The sequence below is a fragment of the Zeus faber genome (assembly GCF_960531495.2).
Source record: "Zeus faber genome assembly, chromosome: 6".
NCBI lineage: Eukaryota > Metazoa > Chordata > Actinopteri > Zeiformes > Zeidae > Zeus > Zeus faber.
The window spans coordinates 35651841-35678113 of NC_137201.1; the positions used below are offsets into that span (position 1 = coordinate 35651841).

Sequence of the window (26273 nt, forward strand, 5' to 3'; positions counted from 1 at the left end):
CCATCCCGCACGGCTGGAAACTTATTGTAATCGTTCCGATTGTTATTATTTTCCTCTGAATTCTTTGGACCAAAAAAAACCTGTTTGTAACAGAACAACAGCAGAAGCTGAGGACATGGTTGTTAGATGTCGTTGCAGACATCTCGTGGTTCAAATTTCATCCAAATTGATCCACATCCGGAGCAGAATTTAGTGAAAAACTGATGGAATCTGACCCTAAGTAGCTGGACGCTCGTGCGTTTACTGACACACCAATGTTTGAAAACTAACCGAAGGAGATGAGACTAAAAATAAGACGCTTTATGACGTCATCATATTATTTACTAAAAATGATATTTACAGTAAGACGCTTTATGACGTCATCATATTATTTACTAAAAATGATATTTACAGTGAGACGCTTTATGACGTCATCATATTATTTACTATAAATGATATTTACAGTAAGACGCTTTATGACATCAACATATTATTTACTAAAAATGATATTTACAGTAAGACACTATATGATGTCATCATATTATTTACTATAAATTATATTGATAGTAAGACGCTTTATGACGTCATCATATTATTTACTATAAATGATATTTACAGTGAGACACTTTATGACGTCATCATATTATTTACTATAAATGATATTCACAGTAAGACGCTTTATGACATCATCATATTATTTACTAAAAATTATATTTACAGTAAGACACTTTATGATGTCATAATATTATTAAATATAAATTATATTTACAGTAAGATGCTTTACGACATCATATTATTTACTATAAATTGTATTTACAGTAAGACACTTTATGATGTCATCATATTGTTTACTATAAATTATATTTACAGTAAGATGCTTTATGATGTCATCATATTATTTATGATAAATGATATTTGATATTTATATAAAAATGTTCTGATTCAGAATGTACTTTGGCACCGTGTCCAGTGTGCAGGGTAGACTCCGTCACTGTGTAGTAGAAGTACTCAGTAAGAGTAGTCTACAAACTCGGAGTCTGTGTATATATTCATGTACTTTCTAACCTGGTAGATGTCTGCGCATTTGTTAGATTGATATTTCATGTCTTTGGTGCCATTCATTTGCCAGATTCATGAAAAAACATGAATCCACAGAAACTCGTGACCACGTCGAATCGAGTCCACTCGACTGTGCGAGTAGGTGATGAGTTGAAGATCCAGCGAGGCATCCGAAAAATAGAAGCCGTGCAATGGCAATTACTCACAGAAATACCACAACGTTTTTCGTAGTTCATGGAAACGTAACGTACTGAAAATGTAATCCAAGGAAAAAAAGTCACCAATAAAATTTGACTACCTCCCTTAACCTAAATACAAAAATCTCCATAAATACATTACATTACATTACATTTCATTTAGAAGACGCTTTTATCCAAAGCGACTTACAATTGTTCAATCACCGACGGACTCAGCCATCAGGAGCAATTAGGGGTTAAGTGTCTTGCTCAAGGACACTACAGCATGCTATCAGGAGGAGCCTGGGATCGAACCAGCAACTTTTAGATCACTAGACCACCAGCTCTACCTCCTGAGCTACCATCCCCCACTTTAGCCACTTTAGCCATGTGACACAAACATTCCAATCGCACGGCAGAACGCAGCGGGGATGAGACCCTTGGAGGTGACGCGTTGGACCTTCCTAAAACGCCAATTTGAACTGGAACTGCCCTCCTGCCCACCTAAGCCAGGTGTGACCCCCCTCCCCGCAAAAGGAGAACGATTAAAGATTGCAGATTCGCGAACCTCCGAAACCTGCAATATGTACCATGGCTGAACTGCACCCCGTGTATTGCTGCCTGCAGCTATAGTCGGATCAGCTATATTTATTATTATTATTATTGCTATTGTTATTATTATTATTATTATTATTGCTGTTTATACAATGTAACTTAACATAACATAGCATTATATATATAGTTCAAGTTCAATAAGTTATTTGTCACATACATATACATAATGTCATACATACTATATGCAGTGAAATGTCATGACACGCACAATGCATACGCACAATAAGCTCTAAAAATACTAAAATAACATAATAAACATAATAAATTTAATATAATTTATTGAAATATTATATTTAATATAAAATATTCTAATATAATTGTATATAATATAATTATATATAACAAACAGTACAGACCTGGATCTGGTCAAAGCTGACATCGAAGCTGAACGACTCGTTGAAGTACGGGTTCAGAGTTTTCTTCTTCACAGACGTCTTCCTCTTCTTCCACTTCTTCTTGTCCAGAGCCAACTGCACCTTGACGTAGGGATCTGCAGGAGGAAGAGGAGCAAGGTTAATAATAGTGATTAACAATCTAATCATTATTTTTCTCATTTTCATAAACGTGTAAAAACAGTGTCATAACAACGTAGCAGCACGTAGTAACAGTGTTATAACAACATAGCAGCGTGTAGTAACAGTGTTTTAACAACGTAGCAGAGTGTAGTAACAGTGCAATACTTGTAGTAACATGCAGTACCAGTGTAATAACAATGTAGTAACGTGTAGTAACAGTGTAATAATAACATAGTAATGTGTAGTAACAGTGTAATAACAATGTAGTAACGTGTATTAACGTGTAATAACTTGTAGTAACAGTGTAATAACATGGTAGTAATGTGTAGTAACAGTGTAATAATGTGTAATTACAATGTAGTAACATGTAGTTACAGTAGGATAACAGTGTAGTAACGTGAAGTAATGTGTATTAACGTGCAGTATCATGTAGTTACGTGTAGATTCGGTGAAGTAACATGAAGAAATGTGGAGTAAGGTGGAGTAACCATGAATTAACATTTCTTGACAAACATTTGCAAATAATTAGCCTTAAACTGATGTTTTTGCACCAAATTCAATTTTTTTCTGTTGTCACACTTCTCTCATCACGGGTGGCACGTGGTGCAGTGCATTGCACTGCTGCCTCACAGCAAGAAGGTCCTGGGTTCGATTCCCACCTGGGGCGCTGTTGGCACCGTGCTCCGGTGGGTTATCTCCCAAATAAGAGCCTTTCTGTGTGGAGTTTGCATGTTCTCCCCGTGCTCACATGGGGTTTCCTCCACCTCCCAAAACATGCACATATCATGGTCTGACCAGCGATGGACACTTATCACCTGGTCCCCGGGCCCCATCCAAAGCATGTGCATGTGTGTGTGTGTGTGCGTGCATGTGTTGTAGTGTGGTGGATTAAAGATTGTTGTTGTTCTTCTTCTTCTTCTCTGTTCTTCATCAGGTATTTCATCTTTCCTACTCGTTCCAACTCGTCCAAACTGTATTACTCAAAAAATGTAATTAGTTACGTATTACTTGTTACTTTCCATCATTAATATTGTTACTTTACATATTATGAACTGCCAACAGTAATTCCTTACACTACAGCAGTTAGGGGGTTAAGTGTCTTGCTCAAGCATGCATCAGCACGCTACCAGGAGGAGCCGGGGATCGAACCGACATTCATCCACATTCATCCATGTTTGTTTCCACTCGCTCCCAGATACCGTAAAGCAGTTCTGCAGCTGATATGCTACAGAGCTTAGGGGCAGGATGTCCTATCACGTGAGTGTGATCAGATCACATGATGTATTTGTTATGGCGTACAGCGGAATTACCCAATGAGACCCAATTGTAAGAAAACTCGATTTCTCCGATCGCGGATATAAACTCAGAATGCAGTGTGATGATTATGAAAATGAATCAAAGAAAGTAAAGTTGTAACAAGTTTTTCTTTTGGGGTAACTAATATTATCACTGAAATTTTATTAGTAATTTGTTACAATACTCATTACTGGGAAAAGTAATATTATTATTGTAATGCATTACTGGCCAAGACTGGTTCTGACTAATCCATCCTAGTAACCAGCAGCAGAGTGCAGCCACAGTATGACGCCCAGGGACCAGTTCTAGAGTCAGTGCCTTGCTCAAGGATGGACGGACATCCTTGAGCAAGGCACTGGCTCTAGAACTTGACTTGGACTGGACTACAACAGAAAGACAGACAGACAGACAGACAGACAGACAGACAGACAGATACCTGAGGCACCCCCTATGTCCATGCTTTTCAGGTTCTTGGCCTCCAGAATGACCACGGTCAGTTTCCCGGCGGCCGGAACGTAACGCAGTGAGAAGCAGAGTTCCCCGAGGTTCTCCTCCTGGACGGAGGAGGAGAGGGAATATCACAACAAACTTTTGATCACAGACGCTTCTTGTCGTTCATTGCTCAGGAAGTCCTCCCTCGCTCACCGTCCAAACTGAACGACTCCTTTTACAGAGTCCAAAAACGGAATCAAACCTCCCATCACAACTCTACTCTCTGCAAGTCTTCCTCTCAGGGGTGTGTTGAACTTCAAGGGAAAAGCTTATTCTTTTGTGTAGTGGAACACAGCAGGGTCTGATGGACTTCCTCCCCCAGAGCTGACCAGGAGGAGGTGAGAGCCCCTCCCCTGAGACCACAGGACCTGTAACACCTTCCTACCTTCTCCGACAACATGGACGCCCATTTCTGACGAAACCAAGACAGCAAGAATAACCACTTGACTCTGTTTGTTGTCTCAGCCGATACTGAGTCAACAGACGACTCCCCCTAACCCCCTCCTCTCCTCTCCTTAACCATAATCCTTTTTGTTCAAGGCAGACCCCCCTCAAGGACCCACCCGGATAATCTGCATCTGCAACCTTTCCTTCATGTCAAGCCTCAGTCCGAATCAATGTGAACCAAGGTCAAATTCGTTAGTAACTGAAGCAACATTATTTCTGCTGATGTTTCTATGATGAATGATCCAACTGTCATCACAATAAGACCTCATTTGGTGAAGTTACCAATAATACTGTTTAAATGCATCAACTTTCATGCGCAAGGTTGCCGTTTTGCGGCCGACAGGGAAACCCCGCCCACCACCAAGATTACAATATCCCACTGTGCGTAATAAAATCTGATTTGAGATGATGATTTCATGCCTTTTAGTAGGAGTTTTAAATTTATGTTGTTATAGTTAGTCATTTGGAATCATTGCCAGCGCATCAACCAGAAGTCGTCGCCATACAACAATATATTTTAAAAAACATCAAGAAGATTTGTGTGGATTTATTAAGCATTGGGATTGATAAAATAATTTGCGGGCCAGATTTATCAATATATTATCACCATTTAGCGGGGAGCCATTGTCTTGCGGGCCAGATTTGGTCCCCGGGCCTAGGTTTGAGACCCTGAACTAACCTTCTACAAAGTAAAGGCCAATCTGTGCTTTGGACCGGAAGCAGCCTGAGAAGCTGGAAGTAGCGAACCTCGAAGTCGGCGGGCTTGCACAGATCCTGCCACTGCTCCATCACGTGGTTCCAGTCGATCGAGTCGAGCTCCAGACGCAACTCGCCGATCACCGCGTGGTTGGTGAATCTATTGAAGTCAAACACCTGCATCACCACGCTGGAGCGGGCCAGCACGGCCTTGGGCACCTGGAGAAGGAGGGAGCGGTCAAAACTAGAACTAACTAGAATTAACTGGAAATAACGGGAACTAACTGGAACAAAATAGAACTAATTAGAACTAACTGGAACAAACTGGAACCAATTGTAACTAACTGGAACCAACTGGAACTAACTGGAACTAATTAGAACTAATTAGAACTAACTGGAACTAATTTGAACAAACTGGAACCAACTGGAACCAACTGGAACTAACTGGAACTAATTTGAACTAACAGGAACTAACTAGACCTAACTGGAACGAACTGGAACGAACTGGAACTAATTAGAACAAATTTGAACTAATTAGAATGAACTGAAACTATCTGGAACTAACTGGAACTAATTAGAAATAACCGGAACTCATTTGAACTAACTGGAACTAATGGGAACTAACAGGAGGAACAAACTGGAACAAACTGGAACCAAGTGGAACCAACTGCAACAAATTAGAACTAATGATAACTAATGAGAGCTAACTGGAACTAACGGGAGCTAACTGGAACTAACTGGAACTAATGATAACTAACTGGAACTAACTGAAACTGACTGGAACTAATTAGAACTAACTGGAACAAATGAAAACTAATTAGAGCTAACTGGAATTAACTGGAAATAATGGGAACTAATTATAACTAACTGGAATTAATGAAAACTAATTAGAGCTAACTGGAACTAACTGGAAATAATGGGAACTAATTATAACTAACTGGAATTAATGAAAACTAATTAGAGCTAACTGGAACTAATGGGAACTAAATGGAACTAACTTGAACCAACTGAAACTAAATTAAACTAACTTGAACTAACTGGAACTAACTAAACTATCTGGAACTAACTGGAACTAACTTGAACCAACTGGAACAAATGGAAACAAATTCGAACTAATTGGAAGTAAATGGAACTAACTTAAACTAACTTGAACAAACTGGAAAAAACTGGAACTAACTGGAACTAATTAGAAATAACCGGAACTCATTTGAACTAACTGGAACTAATGGGAACTAACAGGAGGAACTAACTGGAACAAACTGGAACCAAGTGGAACCAACTGCAACAAATTAGAACTAATGATAACTAATGAGAGCTAACTGGAACTAACGGGAGCTAACGGGAACTAACTGGAACTAATGATAACTAACTGGAACTAACTGAAACTGACTGGAACTAATTAGAACTAACTGGAACAAATGAAAACTAATTAGAGCTAACTGGAACTAACTGGAACTAAATGGAACTAACTTGAACCAACTGAAACGAACTTAAACTAACTTAAACTAACTGGAACTAACTAAACTATCTGGAACTAACTGGAGCTAACTTTAACCAACTGGAACAAATGGAAACAAATTCGAACTAACTGGAACTAAATGGAACTAACTTAAACTAACTTGAACAAACTGGAAAAAACTGGAACTAACTTGAAGCAACTGGAGATAACTTAAACTAATTTGAACTAACTGGAACTAACTTGAACTAACGTAAACTAACTAAAACTAACTTGAACTAACTTGAACTAACTTGAACCAATTGGAACTAACTTAAACTAACTGGAACAAACTGGAACTAAGTTGAACTAAATTAACCAACTGGAACAAACTTAAAATAACTTAAACTAACTGGAACTAACTGGAACTAACTGGAACAAACTAGAACAAACTGGAACAAACTGGAACAAACTGGAACTAACTTAAACTAACTTGAACCAACTGGAACTAACTTAAACTAACTTAAACTGACTGGAACTAATTGGATCTAACATGAACTAACTGGAACTAACGTGAACCAACTGGAGCTAACTTAAACTAATTTGAACCAACTAGAACTAACTTGAACTAACTTAAACTAACATGAACTGACTGAAACTAACTGGAACTAACTTGAAACAATTGGAACTAACTGGAACTAACTTAAACTAACTGAATCTAAATTGAACCAACTGGAACTAACTGGAACTAACTGGGACCAACTGGAAATAACTTGAACTAATTTGAACTAACTGGAACTAACTTAAACTAACCTGAGCTAACTGGAACTAACTGGATCTAACTTGAACCAACTGGGACTAATTTGAACCAACAGGAACTAACTTAAACAAACTTGAACTATCTGAAACTAACTGGAACTAACTTGAACCAACTGGAAATAACTGGAACTAACTTGAACCAACTGGAACTAACTTAAAATAACTTGAACTAACTGAAACTAACTTGAACCAACTGGAGCTAACATAAATTAATGTGAACTAACTGGAACTAACTTGAACTAAATTAAACTAAATTGAAAGTACTGAAACTAACCTGAACAAACTGGAACAAACTTAAACTAACTTGAACTAACTGGAACTAACTGGAAGAAACTGGAACTAACTTAAACTAACTTGAACCAACTGGAACTAACTCAAACTAACTTAAACTGAATGGAACTAACTGGATCTAACATGAACTATCTGGAACTAAATTGAACCAACTGGAGCTAACTTCAACTAATTTGAACCAACTAGAACTAACTTGAACTAACTTAAACTAACTTGAACTGACTGAAACTAACTGGAACTAAGTTGAAACGATTGGAACAAACTGGAACTAACTTGAACCAACTGGAACTAACTTAAACTAACTGAATCTAACTTGAACCAACTGGAACTAACTGGAACTAACTGGGACCAACTGGAAATAACTTGAAATAACTGGAACTAACTTAAACTAACCTGAACTAACTGGAACTAACTGGATCTAACTTGAACCAACTGGGACTAATTTGAACCAACAGGAACAAACTTAAACAAACTTGAACTACCTGAAACTAACTGGAACTACCTTGAACCAACTGGAGCTAACTTAAATTAATTTGAATTAACTGGAACTAACTTGAACTAACTTAAACTAACTTTAACTAACTGAAACTAACTGGAACTAACTTGAACCAACTGGAACTAACTTAAACTAACTTGAACTAACTGGAAATAACTGGAACTAACTTGAACCAACTGGAACTAACTTGAACTAACTTGAACTAACTGGAACTAACTTGAACCAACTGGAGCTAACTTAAATTAATTTGAACTAACTGGAACTACCTTGAACTAAAATAAACTAATTTGAACTAACTGGAACTAACTTGAACTAACTTAAACTAACTGGAACTAACTGGAAATAACTTAAACTAACTGGAACTAACATAAACCATCTTAAACTAACTTGAACTAACTGGAACTAACTAGAAATAACTGAAACTAACTTGAACTAACTTAAAAAAAACTTGAACTAACTGGAACTAACTTAAAGCCACTGGAACTAACTGGATCTAACTTGAACCGCCTGGAACTAAGTGGATCTAACTTTTAGCAACTGGAACTAACTTAAACTAACTTAAACTAACTGGAATGAACTGGAACTAACTTTAACCAACTGGAACTAACTTAAACCAATTTGAACTAACTGGAACTAACTTGAACCAACTTAAACTAACTTGAACTAACTGGAAATAACAGGAACTAACTGAAACTAACTTGAACTAACTTGAACTAACTTGAACTAACTTGAACCAACTGGAACTAACTTAAACTAACTTGAACTAACTGGAACTAACTGGATCTAACTTGAACCAACTGGAACTAATTGGAACTAACTTGAACCAACTGGGCCTAACTTAAACAAACTTGAACTAACTGAAACTAACTGGAACTAACTAGAACCAACTGGAACTAACTGAAACTAACTTGAACTAACTGGAACTAACTTGAACTAACTTAAACAAACTTGAACCAACTGGAACTAATTGGAACTAACTTGAACCAACTGGGCCTAACTTAAACAAACTTGAACTAACTGAAACTAACTGGAACTAACTAGAACCAACTGGAACTAACTGAAACTAACTTGAACTAACTGGAACTAACTTGAACTAACTTAAACTAGCTTGAACTAACTGAAACTAATTGGAACTAACTTGAACTAATTGGAACTAACTTAAACTAACTGGAACCAACTGGAACTAACTTCAACTAACTGGAACTAACTTGAACTAACTGGAACTAACTTGAACTAACTTAAACTAACTGGAACAAACGTAAATTAACTAGAACTAACTGGAACTAATTTGAACTAACTAGAACTAACTTAAAATAACCTGAGCTAACTGGAACTAACGCGATCTAACTTGAACAGACTGGGACTAATTTGAACCAACAGGAACTAACTTAAACAAACTTGAACTATCTGAAACTAACTGGAACTAACTTGAACCAACTGGAACTAACTGGAACTAACTTGAACCAACTGGAACTAACTTAAAATAACTTGAACTAACTGGAACTAACTGGAACTAACTTGAACCAACTGGAGCTAACATGAATTCATTTGAACTAACTGGAACTAACTTGAACTAAATTAAACTAAATTGAACGAACTGAAACAAACTTGAACAAACTGGAACTAACTTAAACTAACTTGAACTAACTGGAACTAACTGGAAGAAACTGGAACTAACTTAAACTAACTTGAACCAACTGGAACTAACTTAAACTAACTTAAACTGACTGGAACTAACTGGATCTAACATGAACTAACTGGAACTAAATTGAACCAACTGGAGCTAACTTCAACTAATTTGAACCAACTAGAACTAACTTGAACTAACTTAAACTAACTTGAACTGACTGAAACTAACTGGAACTAAGTTGAAACGATTGGAACAAACTGGAACTAACTTGAACCAACTGGAAATAACTTGAACCAACTGGAACTAACTGGAACTAACTTGAACCAACTGGAATTAACTTAAAATAACTTGAACTAACTGGAACTAACTGGAACTAACTTGAACCAAGTGGTGCTAACATAAATTAATTTGAACTAACTGGAACTAACTTGAACTAAATTAAATTAAATTGAACGAACTGAAACTAACTTGAACAAACTGGAACTAACTTAAACTAACTTGAACTAACTTGAACTAACTGGAAGAAACTGGAACTAACTTAAACTAACTTGAACCAACTGGAACTAACTTAAACTAACTTAAACTGACTGGAACTAACTGGATCTAACATGAACTAACTGGAACTAAATTGAACCAACTGGAGCTAACTTAAACTAATTTGAACCAACTAGAACTAACTTGAACTAACTTAAACTAACTTGAACTGACTGAAACTAACTGGAACTAAGTTGAAACGATTGGAACAAACTGGAACTAACTTAAACTAACTGAATCTAACTTGAACCAACTGGAACTAACTGGAACTAACTGGGACCAACTGGAAATAACTTGAAATAACTGAAACTAACTTAAACTAACCTGAACTAACTGGAACTAACTGGATCTAACTTGATCCAACTGGGACTAATTTGAACCAACAGGAACAAACTTAAACAAACTTGAACTACCTGAAACTAACTGGAACTACCTTGAACCAACTGGAACTAACTGGAACTAACTTAAACCAACTGGAGCTAACTTAAATTAATTTGAATTAACTGGAACGAACTGGAACTAACTTTAACCAACTGGAACTAACTTAAACTAACTTTAACTAACTGGAACGAACTGGAACTAACTTTAACCAACTGGAACTAACTTAAACCAATTTGAACTAACTGGAACTAACTTGAACTAACTTAAACTAACTTGAACTAACTGGAAATAACAGGAACTAACTGAACCTAACTTGAACTAACTTGAACTAACTTGAACTAACTTGAACCAACTGGAACTAACTTAAACTAATTTGAACTAACTGGAACTAACTGGATCTAACTTGAACCAACTGGAACTAATTGGAACTAACTTGAACCAACTGGGCCTAACTTAAACAAACTTGACTAACTGAAACTAACTGGAACTAACTAGAACCAACTGGAACTAACTGAAACTAACTTGAACTAACTGGTTCTAACTTGAACTAACTTAAACAAACTTGAACCAACTGGAACTAATTGGAACTAACTTGAACCAACTGGGCCTAACTTAAACAAACTTGAACTAACTGAAACTAACTTGAACTAACTGGAACTAACTTGAACTAACTTAAACTAACTTGAATTAACTGAAACTAATTGGAACCAACTTGAACTAACTTGAACTAACTTAAACTAACTTGAATTAACTGAAACTAATTGGAACTAACTTGAACTAATTGGAACTAACTTGAACCAACTGGAACTAACTGGAACTAACTTGAACCAACTGGAACTAACTTAAACTAACTTTAACTAACTGGAACGAACTGGAACTAACTAGAACCAACTGGAACTAACTGAAACTAACTTGAACTAACTGGCACTAACTTGAACTAACTTAAACTAACTTGAATTAACTGAAACTAATTGGAACTAACTTGAACTAACTTGAACTAACTTGAACTAACTTAAACTAACTTGAATTAACTGAAACTAATTGGAACTAACTTGAACTAATTGGAACTAACTTGAACCAACTGGAACTAACTGGAACTAACTTGAACCAACTGGAACTAACTTAAACTAACTGGAACCAACTGGAACTAACTTAAACTAACTGGAACTAACTTGAACTAACTTGAACTAACTGGAACCAACTTAAACCAACTTCAACTAACTTGAACTAACTAAAACTAACTGGAACAAACGTAAATTAACTAGAACTAACTGTAACTAATTTGAACTAACTGGAACTAACTTAAACTAACCTGAGCTAACTGGAACTAACGCGATCTAACTTGAACCAACTGGGACTAATTTGAACCAACAGGAACTAACTTAAACAAACTTGAACTATCTGAAACTAACTGGAACTAACTTGAACCAACTGGAACTAACTTAAAATAACTTGAACTAACTGGAACTAACTTGAACTAACTTGAACCAACTGGAGCTAACATAAATTAATTTGAACTAACTGGAACTAACTTGAACTAAATTAAACTAAATTGAACGAACTGAAACTAACTTGAACATACTGGAACCAACTTAAACTAACTTGAACTAACTGGAACTAACTGGAAGAAACTGGAACTAACTTAAACTAACTTGAACCAACTGGAACTAACTTAAACTAACTTAAACTGACTGGAACTAACTGGATCTAACATGAACTAACTGGAACTAAATTGGACCAACTGGAGCTAACTTAAACTAATTTGAACCAACTAGAACTAACTTGAACTAACTTAAACTAACATGAACTGACTGAAACTAACTGGAACTAACTTGAAACAATTGGAACTAACTGGAACTAACTTAAACTAACTGAATCGAACTTGAACCAACTGGAACTAACTGGAACTAACTGGGACCAACTGGAAATAACTGAAACTAACTTGAACTAACTGGTTCTAACTTGAACTAACTTAAACAAACTTGAACCAACTGGAACTAATTGGAACTAACTTGAACCAACTGGGCCTAACTTAAACAAACTTGAACTAACTGAAACTAACTTGAACTAACTGGAACTAACTTGAACTAACTTAAACTAACTTGAATTAACTGAAACTAATTGGAACCAACTTGAACTAACTTGAACTAACTTAAACTAACTTGAATTAACTGAAACTAATTGGAACTAACTTGAACTAATTGGAACTAACTTGAACCAACTGGAACTAACTGGAACTAACTTGAACCAACTGGAACTAACTTAAACTAACTTTAACTAACTGGAACGAACTGGAACTAACTAGAACCAACTGGAACTAACTGAAACTAACTTGAACTAACTGGCACTAACTTGAACTAACTTAAACTAACTTGAATTAACTGAAACTAATTGGAACTAACTTGAACTAACTTGAACTAACTTGAACTAACTTAAACTAACTTGAATTAACTGAAACTAATTGGAACTAACTTGAACTAATTGGAACTAACTTGAACCAACTGGAACTAACTGGAACTAACTTGAACCAACTGGAACTAACTTAAACTAACTGGAACCAACTGGAACTAACTTAAACTAACTGGAACTAACTTGAACTAACTTGAACTAACTGGAACCAACTTAAACCAACTTCAACTAACTTGAACTAACTAAAACTAACTGGAACAAACGTAAATTAACTAGAACTAACTGTAACTAATTTGAACTAACTGGAACTAACTTAAACTAACCTGAGCTAACTGGAACTAACGCGATCTAACTTGAACCAACTGGGACTAATTTGAACCAACAGGAACTAACTTAAACAAACTTGAACTATCTGAAACTAACTGGAACTAACTTGAACCAACTGGAACTAACTTAAAATAACTTGAACTAACTGGAACTAACTTGAACTAACTTGAACCAACTGGAGCTAACATAAATTAATTTGAACTAACTGGAACTAACTTGAACTAAATTAAACTAAATTGAACGAACTGAAACTAACTTGAACATACTGGAACCAACTTAAACTAACTTGAACTAACTGGAACTAACTGGAAGAAACTGGAACTAACTTAAACTAACTTGAACCAACTGGAACTAACTTAAACTAACTTAAACTGACTGGAACTAACTGGATCTAACATGAACTAACTGGAACTAAATTGGACCAACTGGAGCTAACTTAAACTAATTTGAACCAACTAGAACTAACTTGAACTAACTTAAACTAACATGAACTGACTGAAACTACCTGGAACTAACTTGAAACAATTGGAACTAACTGGAACTAACTTAAACTAACTGAATCGAACTTGAACCAACTGGAACTAACTGGAACTAACTGGGACCAACTGGAAATAACTTGAACTAATTTGAACTAACTGGAACTAACTTAAACTAACCTGAGCTAACTGGAACTAACTGGATCTAACTTGAACCAACTGGGACTAATTTGAACCAACAGGAACTAACTTAAACAAACTTGAACTATCTGAAACTAACTGGAACTAACTTGAACCAACTGGAAATAACTGGAACTAACTTGAACCAACTGGAACTAACTTAAAATAACTTGAACTAACTGGAACTAACTTGAACCAACTGGAGCTAACATAAATTAATGTGAACTAACTGGAACTAACTTTAACTAAATTAAACTAAATTGAAAGAACTGAAACTAACCTGAACAAACTGGAACAAACTTAAACTAACTTGAACTAACTGGAACTAACTGGAAGAAACTGGAACTAACTTAAACTAACTTGAACCAACTGGAACTAACTCAAACTAACTTAAACTGAATGGAACAAACTGGATCTAACATGAACTATCTGGAACTAAATTGAACCAACTGGAGCTAACTTCAACTAATTTGAACCAACTAGAACTAACTTGAACTAACTTAAACTAACTTGAACTGACTGAAACTAACTGGAACTAAGTTGAAACGATTGGAACAAACTGGAACTAACTTGAACCAACTGGAACTAACTTAAACTAACTGAATCTAACTTGAACCAACTGGAACTAACTGGAACTAACTGGGACCAACTGGAAATAACTTGAAATAACTGGAACTAACTTAAACTAACCTGAACTAACTGGAACTAACTGGATCTAACTTGAACCAACTGGGACTAATTTGAACCAACAGGAACAAACTTAAACAAACTTGAACTACCTGAAACTAACTGGAACTACCTTGAACCAACTGGAACTAACTGGAACTAACTTAAACCAACTGGAGCTAACTTAAATTAATTTGAATTAACTGGAACGAACTGGAACTAACTTTAACCAACTGGAACTAACTTAAACTAACTTTAACTAACTGGAATGAACTGGAACTAACTTTAACCAACTGGAACTAACTTAAACCAATTTGAACTAACTGGAACTAACTTGAACTAACTTAAACTAACTTGAACTAACTGGAAATAACAGGAACTAACTGAACCTAACTTGAACTAACTTGAACTAACTTGAACTAACTTGAACCAACTGGAACTAACTTAAACTAATTTGAACTAACTGGAACTAACTGGATCTAACTTGAACCAACTGGAACTAATTGGAACTAACTTGAACCAACTGGGCCTAACTTAAACAAACTTGACTAACTGAAACTAACTGGAACTAACTAGAACCAACTGGAACTAACTGAAACTAACTTGAACTAACTGGAACTAACTTGAACTAACTTAAACAAACTTGAATTAACTGAAACTAATTGGAACTAACTTGAACTAACTTGAACTAACTTAAACTAACTTGAATTAACTGAAACTAATTGGAACTAACTTGAACTAATTGGAACTAACTTGAACCAACTGGAACTAACTGGAACTAACTTGAACCAACTGGAACTAACTTAAACTAACTTTAACTAACTGGAACGAACTGGAACTAACTTAAAATAACTTGAACTAACTGGAACTAACTGGAACTAACTTGAACCAACTGGAGCTAACATAAATTCATTTGAACTAACTGGAACTAACTTGAACTAAATTAAACTAAATTGAACGAACTGAAACAAACTTTAACAAACTGGAACTAACTTAAACTAACTTGAACTAACTGGAACTAACTGGAAGAAACTGGAACTAACTTAAAGTAACTTGAACCAACTGGAACTAACTTATACTAACTTAAACTGACTGGAACTAACTGGATCTAACATGAACTAACTGGAACTAAATTGAACCAACTGGAGCTAACTTAAACTAATTTGAACCAACTAAAACTGACTTGAACTAACTTAAACTAACTTGAACTGACTGAAACTAACTGGAACTAAGTTGAAACGATTGGAACAAACTGGAACTAACTTGAACCAACTGGAACTAACTGGAACTAACTTGAACCAACTGGAATAACTTAAAATAACTTGAACTAACTGGAACTAACTGGAACTAACTTGAACCAAGTGGTGCTAACATAAATTAATTTGAACTAACTGGAACTAACTTGAACTAAATTAAATTAAATTGAACGAACTGAAACTAACTTGAACAAACTGGAACTAACTTAAACTAACTTGAACTAACTTGAACTAACTGGAAGAAACTGGAACTAACTTAAACTAACTTGAACCAACTGGAACTAACTTAAACTAACTTAAACTGACTGGAACTAACTGGATCTAACATGAACTAACTGGAACTAAATTGAACCAACTGGAGCTAACTTAAACTAATTTGAACCAACTAGAACTAACTTGAACTAACTTAAATTAACTTGAACTGACTGAAACTAACTGGAACTAAGTTGAAACGATTGGAACAAACTGGAACTAACTTAAACTAACTGAATCTAACTTGAACCAACTGGAACTAACTGGAACTAACTGGGACCAACTGGAAATAACTGGAACTAACTTAAACTAACCTGAACTAACTGGAACTAACTGGATCTAACTTGAACCAACTGGGACTAATTTGAACCAACAGGAACAAACTTAAACAAACTTGAACTACCTGAAACTAACTGGAACTACCTTGAACCAACTGGAACTAACTGGAACTAACTTAAACCAACTGGAGCTAACTTAAATTAATTTGAATTAACTGGAACGAACTGGAGCTAACTTTAACCAACTGGAACTAACTTAAACTAACTTTAACTAACTGGAATGAACTGGAACTAACTTTAACCAACTGGAACTAACTTAAACCAATTTGAACTAACTGGAACTAACTTGAACTAACTTAAACTAACTTGAACTAACTGGAAATAACAGGAACTAACTGAACCTAACTTGAACTAACTTGAACTAACTTGAACTAACTTGAACCAACTGGAACTAACTTAAACTAATTTGAACTAACTGGAACTAACTGGAACTAACTGGAACTAACTGGGACCAACTGGAAATAACTGGAACTAACTTAAACTAACCTGAACTAACTGGAACTAACTGGATCTAACTTGAACCAACTGGGACTAATTTGAACCAACAGGAACAAACTTAAACAAACTTGAACTACCTGAAACTAACTGGAACTACCTTGAACCAACTGGAACTAACTGGAACTAACTTAAACCAACTGGAGCTAACTTAAATTAATTTGAATTAACTGGAACGAACTGGAGCTAACTTTAACCAACTGGAACTAACTTAAACTAACTTTAACTAACTGGAATGAACTGGAACTAACTTTAACCAACTGGAACTAACTTAAACCAATTTGAACTAACTGGAACTAACTTGAACTAACTTAAACTAACTTGAACTAACTGGAAATAACAGGAACTAACTGAACCTAACTTGAACTAACTTGAACTAACTTGAACTAACTTGAACCAACTGGAACTAACTTAAACTAATTTGAACTAACTGGAACTAACTGGATCTAACTTGAACCAACTGGAACTAATTGGAACTAACTTGAACCAACTGGGCCTAACTTAAACAAACTTGACTAACTGAAACTAACTGGAACAAACTAGAACCAACTGGAACTAACTGAAACTAACTTGAACTAACTGGAACTAACTTGAACTAACTTAAACAAACTTGAACCAACTGGAACTAATTGGAACTAACTTGAACCAACTGGGCCTAACTTAAACAAACTTGAACTAACTGAAACTAACTGAAACTAACTAGAACCAACTGGAACTAACTGAAACTAACTTGAACTAACTGGAACTAATTGGAACTAACTTGAACTAACTTGAACTAACTTAAACTAACTTGAATTAACTGAAACTAATTGGAACTAACTTGAACTAATTGGAACTAACTTGAACCAACTGGAACTAACTGGAACTAACTTGAACCAACTGGAACTAACTTAAACTAACTTTAACTAACTGGAACGAACTGGAACTAACTTTAACCAACTGGAACTAACTTAAACCAATTTGAACTAACTGGAACTAACTTGAACTAACTTAAACTAACTTGAACTAACTGGAAATAACAGGAACTATATGAACCTAACTTGAACTAACTTGAAGTAACTGGAAAAAACTTGAACCAACTGGAACTAACTTAAACTAACTTGAACTAACTGGAACTAACTGGATCTAACTTGAACCAACTGGAACTAATTGGAACTAACTTGAACCAACTGGGCCTAACTTAAACAAACTTGACTAACTGAAACTAACTGGAACTAACTAGAACCAACTGGAACTAACTGAAACTAACTTGAACTAACTGGAACTAACTTGAACTAACTTAAACAAACTTGAACCAACTGGAACTAATTGGAACTAACTTGAACCAACTGGGCCTAACTTAAACAAACTTGAACTAACTGAAACTAACTGGAACTAACTAGAACCAACTGGAACTAACTGAAACTAACTTGAACTAACTGGAACTAACTTGAACTAACTTAAACTAACTTGAATTAACTGAAACTAATTGGAACTAACTTGAACTAATTGGAACTAACTTGAACCAACTGGAACTAACTGGAACTAACTTGAACCAACTGGAACTAACTTAAACTAACTGGAACCAACTGGAACTAACTTAAACTAACTGGAACTAACTGGAACTAACTTGAACTAACTTGAACTAACTGGAACCAACTTAAACCAACTTCAACTAACTTGAACTAACTAAAACTAACTGGAACAAACGTAAATTAGCTAGAACTAACTGTAACTAATTTGAACTAACTGGAACTAACTTAAACTAACCTGAGCTAACTGGAACTAACGCGATCTAACTTGAACCAACTGGGACTAATTTGAACCAACAGGAACTAACTTAAACAAACTTGAACTATCTGAAACTAACTGGAACTAACTTGAACCAACTGGAACTAACTTAAAATAACTTGAACTAACTGGAACTAACTGGAACTAACTTGAACCAACTGGAGCTAACATAAATTAATTTGAACTAACTGGAACTAACTTGAACTAAATTAAACTAAATTGAACGAACTGAAACTAACTTGAACATACTGGAACTAACTTAAACTAACTTGAACTAACTGGAACTAACTGGAAGAAACTGGAACTAACTTAAACTAACTTGAACCAACTGGAACTAACTTAAACTAACTTAAACTGACTGGAACTAACTGGATCTAACATGAACTAACTGGAACTAAATTGGACCAACTGGAGCTAACTTAAACTAATTTGAACCAACTAGAACTAACTTGAACTAACTTAAACTAACTTGAACTGACTGAAACTAACTGGAACTAAGTTGAAACGATTGGAACAAACTGGAACTAACTTGAACCACCTGGAACTAACTTAAACTAACTGAATCTAACTTGAACCAACTGGAACAAACTGGAACTAACGGGGACCAACTGGAAATAACTTGAAATAACTGGAACTAACTTAAACTAACCTGAACTAACTGGAACTAACTGGATCCAACTTGAACCAACTGGGACTAATTTGAACCAACAGGAACAAACTTAAACAAACTTGAACTACCTGAAACTAACTGGAACTAACTTGAACCAACTGGAACTAACTGGAACTAACTTGAACCAACTGGAGCTAACTTAAATTAATTTGAACTAACTGGAACTAACTTGAACTAACTTAAACCAACTTTAACTAACTGAAACTAACTGGAACTAACTTGAACCAACTGGAAATAACTGAAACTAACTTGAACTAACCGAAACTAACTGGAACTAACTTGAACCAACTGGAACTAACTTAAACTAACTTAAACTAACTTGAACTAACTGAAACTAATTGGAACTAACTTGAACCAACTGGAACTAACTTAAACTAACTTGAACCAACTGGAACTAACTGGAAATAACTTGAACAAACTGGAAATAACTTAAACTCACTTAAACTAACTTGAACAAACGTAAACTAACTTGAACTAACTGGAACTAACTTGAACTAACTGGAACTAATTGGGCCTAACTTAAAGTTACTTGAACTAACTGGAACTAATGTGAACTAACTTGAACTAACTTGAACTAACTGGAACTAACTGGAACTAACTGGAACTAACTTGAACTAACTTAACCAACTGGAACTAACTAGAACTTACTTGAACCAACTGGAACTAACTGAAACTATCTTGAACTAACTGGAACTAACTTGAACTAACTTAAACTAACTTGAACTAACTGAAACTAACTGGAACTAACTTGAACCAACTGGAACTAACTTAAACTAACTTGAACTAACTGGAACTAACTGGAACCAACTGGAACTAACTTGAACCAACTGGAACTAACTTAAACTAACTGGAAATAACTGGAACTAACTTGAACCAACTGGAACTAACTTAAACTAACTTGAACTAACTGGAAATAACTGGAACTAACTTGAACCAACTGGAAATTACTGGCACTAACTTGAACCAACTGGAACTAACTTAAACTAACTGGAACTGACTGGAACTAACTGGAACCAACTGGAACTAACTTGAACCAACTGGAACTAACTTAAACTAACTGGAACTAACTGGAACTAACTTGAAATAGCTTGAACCAACTGGAACTAACTTAAACTAACTGGAACTATCAGGAACTAACTTGAAATAGCTTGAACCAACTGGAAGTAACTTAAACTAACTGGAACTAAGTGGAACCAACTGGAGCTAACTTAAACTAATTTGAACTAACTGGAACTAACTTGAACCAACTGGAACTAACTTAAACTAACTTTAACTAACTGGAACGAACTGGAACTAACTTTAACCAACTGGAACTAACTTAAACCAATTTGAACTAACTTGAACTAACTTAACCAACTGGAACTAACTGAAACTAACTTAAACTGACTGGAACTAACTGGATCTAACATGAACTAACTGGAACTAAATTGAACCAAATGGAGCTAACTTAAACTAATTTGAACCAACTAGAACTAACTTGAACTAGCTTAAACTAACTTGAACTGACTAAAACTAACTGGAACTAACTTGAAACAATTGGAACAAACTGGAACTAACTTGAACCAACCGGAACTAACTTAAACTAACTGAATCTAACTTGAACCAACTGGAACTAACTGGAACTAACTGGGACCACCTGGAACTAACTGGAACTAACTGGGACCAACTGGAAATAACCTGAACCATCTGGGACTAATTTGAACCAACAGGAACTAACTTAAACAAACTTGAACTACCTGAAACTAACTGGAACTAACTTGAACCAACTGGAACTAACTGGAACTAACTTTAACCAACTGGAGCTAACTTAAATTAATTTGAACTAACTGGAACTAACTTGAACTAACTTAAACTAACTTTAGCTAAATAAAACTAACTGGAACTAACTTGAACCAACTGGAAATAACTGAAACTAACTGGAACTAACTTGAACCAACTGGAACTAACTTAAACTAACTGTAACTGAATGGAACTAACTGTAACTAACTTGAACCAACTGGAACTAACTTAAACTAACTTAAACTAACTGGAACGAACTGGAACTAACTTTAACCAACTGGAACTAACTTAAACCAATTTGAACTAACTTGAACTAACTTGAACTAACTTGAACTAACTAGAACTAACTTAAACTAATTTGAACTAACTGGAACTAACTTGAACTAACTTAAACTAACTTTAACTAACTGAAACTAACTGGAACTAACTTGAACCAACTGGAAATAACTGAAACTAACTTGAACTAACTGAAACTAACTGGAACTAATTTGAACCAACTGGAACTAACTTAAACTAACTTTAACTAACTGGAACGAACTGGAACTAACTTTAACCAACTGGAACTAACTTAAACCAATTTGAACTAACTTGAACTAACTTGAACTAACTTGAACTAACTAGAACTAACTTAAACTAATTTGAACTAACTGGAACTAACTTGAACTAACTTAAACTAACTTTAACTAACTGAAACTAACTGGAACTAACTTGAACCAACTGGAAATAACTGAAACTAACTTGAACTAACTGAAACTAACTGGAACTAACTTGAACCAACTGGAACTAACTTAAACTAACTGTAACTGAATGGAACTAACTGTAACTAACTGGAACCAACTGGAACTAACTTAAACCATCTTAAACTAACTTGAACTAACTGGAACTAACTAGAAATAACTGAAACTAACTTGAACTAACTTAAAAAAACTTGAACTAACTGGAACTAACTTAAAACCACTGGAACTAACTTAAACTAACTTGAACTAACTGGAACTAACTGGATCTAACTTGAACCAACTGGTACTTATTGGAACTAACTTGAACCAACTGGGCCTAACTTAAACTAACTTGAACTAACTGGAACAAACTAGAACTAATTGGAACAAACTGGAACTAACTTAAGGTAACTTGAACTAACTGAAACTATCTGGAACTAACTTAAACAAACTTGAACTAACTGAAACTAACTGGAACTGACTTGAACTAACGGGAACTAACTTGAACTAACTGGAACTAACTGGGCCTAACTTAAAGTTACTTGAACTAACTGGACCTAATGTGAACTAACTTGAACTAACTTGAACTAACTGGAACTAACTGGAACTAACTGGAACTAACTTGACCTAACTTGACCTAACTAAACCAACTGGAACTAACTAGAACTAACTTGAACCAACTGGAACTAACTGAAACTATCTTGAACTAACTGGAACTAACTTGAACTAACTTAAACTAACTTGAACTAACTGAAACTAACTGGAACTAACTTGAACCAACTGGAACTAACTTAAACTAACTGGAACTAACTGGAACTAACTGGAACCAACTGGAACTAACTTGAACCAACTGGAACTAACTTAAACTAACTGGAACTAACTGGCACTAACTTGAACCAACTGGAACTAACTCAAACTAACTTGAACTAACTGGAAATAACTGGCACTAACTTGAACCAACTTGAAATTACTGGCACTAACTTGAACCAACTGGAACTAACTTAAACTAACTGGAACTGACTGGAACTAACTGGAACCAACTGGAACTAACTTGAACCAACTGGAACTAACTTAAACTAACTGGAACTAACTGGAACTAACTTGAAATAGCTTGAACCAACTGGAACTAACTTAAACTAACTGGAACTAACTGGAACTAACTTGAAATAGCTTGAACCAACTGGAAGTAACTTAAACTAACTGGAACTAAGTGGAACCAACTGGAGCTAACTTAAACTAATTTGAACTAACTGGAACTAACTTGAACTAACTTAAACTAACTGGAACTAACTTGAACCAACTGGAACGAACTGAAACTAACTTGAACCAACTGGAACTAACTTAAACTAACTTGAACTAACTGCAACTAACTGGAACTAACTTGAACCAACTGGAACTAACTTAAACTAACTTGAACTAACTGGAACTAACTGGAACTAAGTTGAACCAACTGGAACTAACTTAAACGAACTGGAACTAACTGGAACTAACTGGAACCAACTGGAACTAACTTGAACCAACTGGAACTAACTTAAACTAACTGGAAATAACTGGAACTAACTTGAACCAACTGGAACTAACTTAAACTAACTTGAACTAACTGGAAATAACTGGAACTAACTTGAACCAACTGGAAATTACTGGCACTAACTTGAACCAACTGGAACTAACTTAAACTAACTGGAACTGACTGGAACTAACTGGAACCAACTGGAACTAACTTGAACCAACTGGAACTAACTTAAACTAACTGGAACTAACTGGAACTAACTTGAAATAGCTTGAACCAACTGGAACTAACTTAAACTAACTGGAACTATCAGGAACTAACTTGAAATAGCTTGAACCAACTGGAAGTAACTTAAACTAACTGGAACTAAGTGGAACCAACTGGAGCTAACTTAAACTAATTTGAACTAACTGGAACTAACTTGAACCAACTGGAACTAACTTAAACTAACTTTAACTAACTGGAACGAACTGGAACTAACTTTAACCAACTGGAACTAACTTAAACCAATTTGAACTAACTTGAACTAACTTAACCAACTGGAACTAACTGAAACTAACTTGAACTGACTGGAACTAACTGGATCTAACATGAACTAACTGGAACTAAATTGAACCAAATGGAGCTAACTTAAACTAATTTGAACCAACTAGAACTAACTTGAACTAGCTTAAACTAACTTGAACTGACTAAAACTAACTGGAACTAACTTGAAACAATTGGAACAAACTGGAACTAACTTGAACCAACCGGAACTAACTTAAACTAACTGAATCTAACTTGAACCAACTGGAACTAACTGGAACTAACTGGGACCACCTGGAACTAACTGGAACTAACTGGGACCAACTGGAAATAACCTGAACCATCTGGGACTAATTTGAACCAACAGGAACTAACTTAAACAAACTTGAACTACCTGAAACTAACTGGAACTAACTTGAACCAACTGGAACTAACTGGAACTAAATTTAACCAACTGGAGCTAACTTAAATTAATTTGAACTAACTGGAACTAACTTGAACTAACTTAAACTAACTTTAGCTAAATAAAACTAACTGGAACTAACTTGAACCAACTGGAAATAACTGAAACTAACTGGAACTAACTTGAACCAACTGGAACTAACTTAAACTAACTGTAACTGAATGGAACTAACTGTAACTAACTTGAACCAACTGGAACTAACTTAAACTAACTTAAACTAACTGGAACGAACTGGAACTAACTTTAACCAACTGGAACTAACTTAAACCAATTTGAACTAACTTGAACTAACTTGAACTAACTTGAACTAACTAGAACTAACTTAAACTAATTTGAACTAACTGGAACTAACTTGAACTAACTTAAACTAACTTTAACTAACTGAAACTAACTGGAACTAACTTGAACCAACTGGAAATAACTGAAACTAACTTGAACTAACTGAAACTAACTGGAACTAATTTGAACCAACTGGAACTAACTTAAACTAACTTTAACTAACTGGAACGAACTGGAACTAACTTTAACCAACTGGAACTAACTTAAACCAATTTGAACTAACTTGAACTAACTTGAACTAACTTGAACTAACTTGAACTAACTAGAACTAACTTAAACTAATTTGAACTAACTGGAACTAACTTGAACTAACTTAAACTAACTTTAACTAACTGAAACTAACTGGAACTAACTTGAACCAACTGGAAATAACTGAAACTAACTTGAACTAACTGAAACTAACTGGAACTAACTTGAACCAACTGGAACTAACTTAAACTAACTGTAACTGAATGGAACTAACTGTAACTAACTGGAACCAGCTGGAACTAACTTAACCCATCTTAAACTAACTTGAACTAACTGGAACTAACTAGAAATAACTGAAACTAACTTGAACTAACTTAAAAAAACTTGAACTAACTGGAACTAACTTAAAACCACTGGAACTAACTTAAACTAACTTGAACTAACTGGAACTAACTGGATCTAACTTGAACCAACTGGTACTTATTGGAACTAACTTGAACCAACTGGGCCTAACTTAAACTAACTTGAACTAACTGGAACAAACTAGAACTAATTGGAACAAACTGGAACTAACTTAAGGTAACTTGAACTAACTGAAACTATCTGGAACTAACTTAAACAAACTTGAACTAACTGAAACTAACTGGAACTGACTTGAACTAACGGGAACTAACTTGAACTAACTGGAACTAACTGGGCCTAACTTAAAGTTACTTGAACTAACTGGACCTAATGTGAACTAACTTGAACTAACTTGAACTAACTGGAACTAACTGGAACTAACTGGAACTAACTTGACCTAACTTGACCTAACTAAACCAACTGGAACTAACTAGAACTAACTTGAACCAACTGGAACTAACTGAAACTATCTTGAACTAACTGGAACTAACTTGAACTAACTTAAACTAACTTGAACTAACTGAAACTAACTGGAACTAACTTGAACCAACTGGAACTAACTTAAACTAACTGGAACTAACTGGAACTAACTGGAACCAACTGGAACTAACTTGAACCAACTGGAACTAACTTAAACTAACTGGAACTAA

At 35.1% G+C, this 26273-nt stretch overlaps 1 protein-coding gene across 1 annotated transcript in view; it reads right to left on the reverse strand.

Annotated features, from left to right (window-relative positions):
• Nucleotides 1-26273, reverse strand: part of syt8 (synaptotagmin VIII) — a gene marked incomplete at its 5' end in the record, with an annotated part of 34335 nt that overhangs the window by 767 nt on the left and 7295 nt on the right. Inside the window, 3 exons of the mRNA XM_080002994.1 lie at nt 2186-2319; nt 4077-4194; nt 5327-5494. Coding sequence (XP_079859120.1) covers nt 2186-2319; nt 4077-4194; nt 5327-5494 — 420 coding nt within the window. The remainder of the gene's footprint in view (nt 1-2185; nt 2320-4076; nt 4195-5326; nt 5495-26273) is intronic.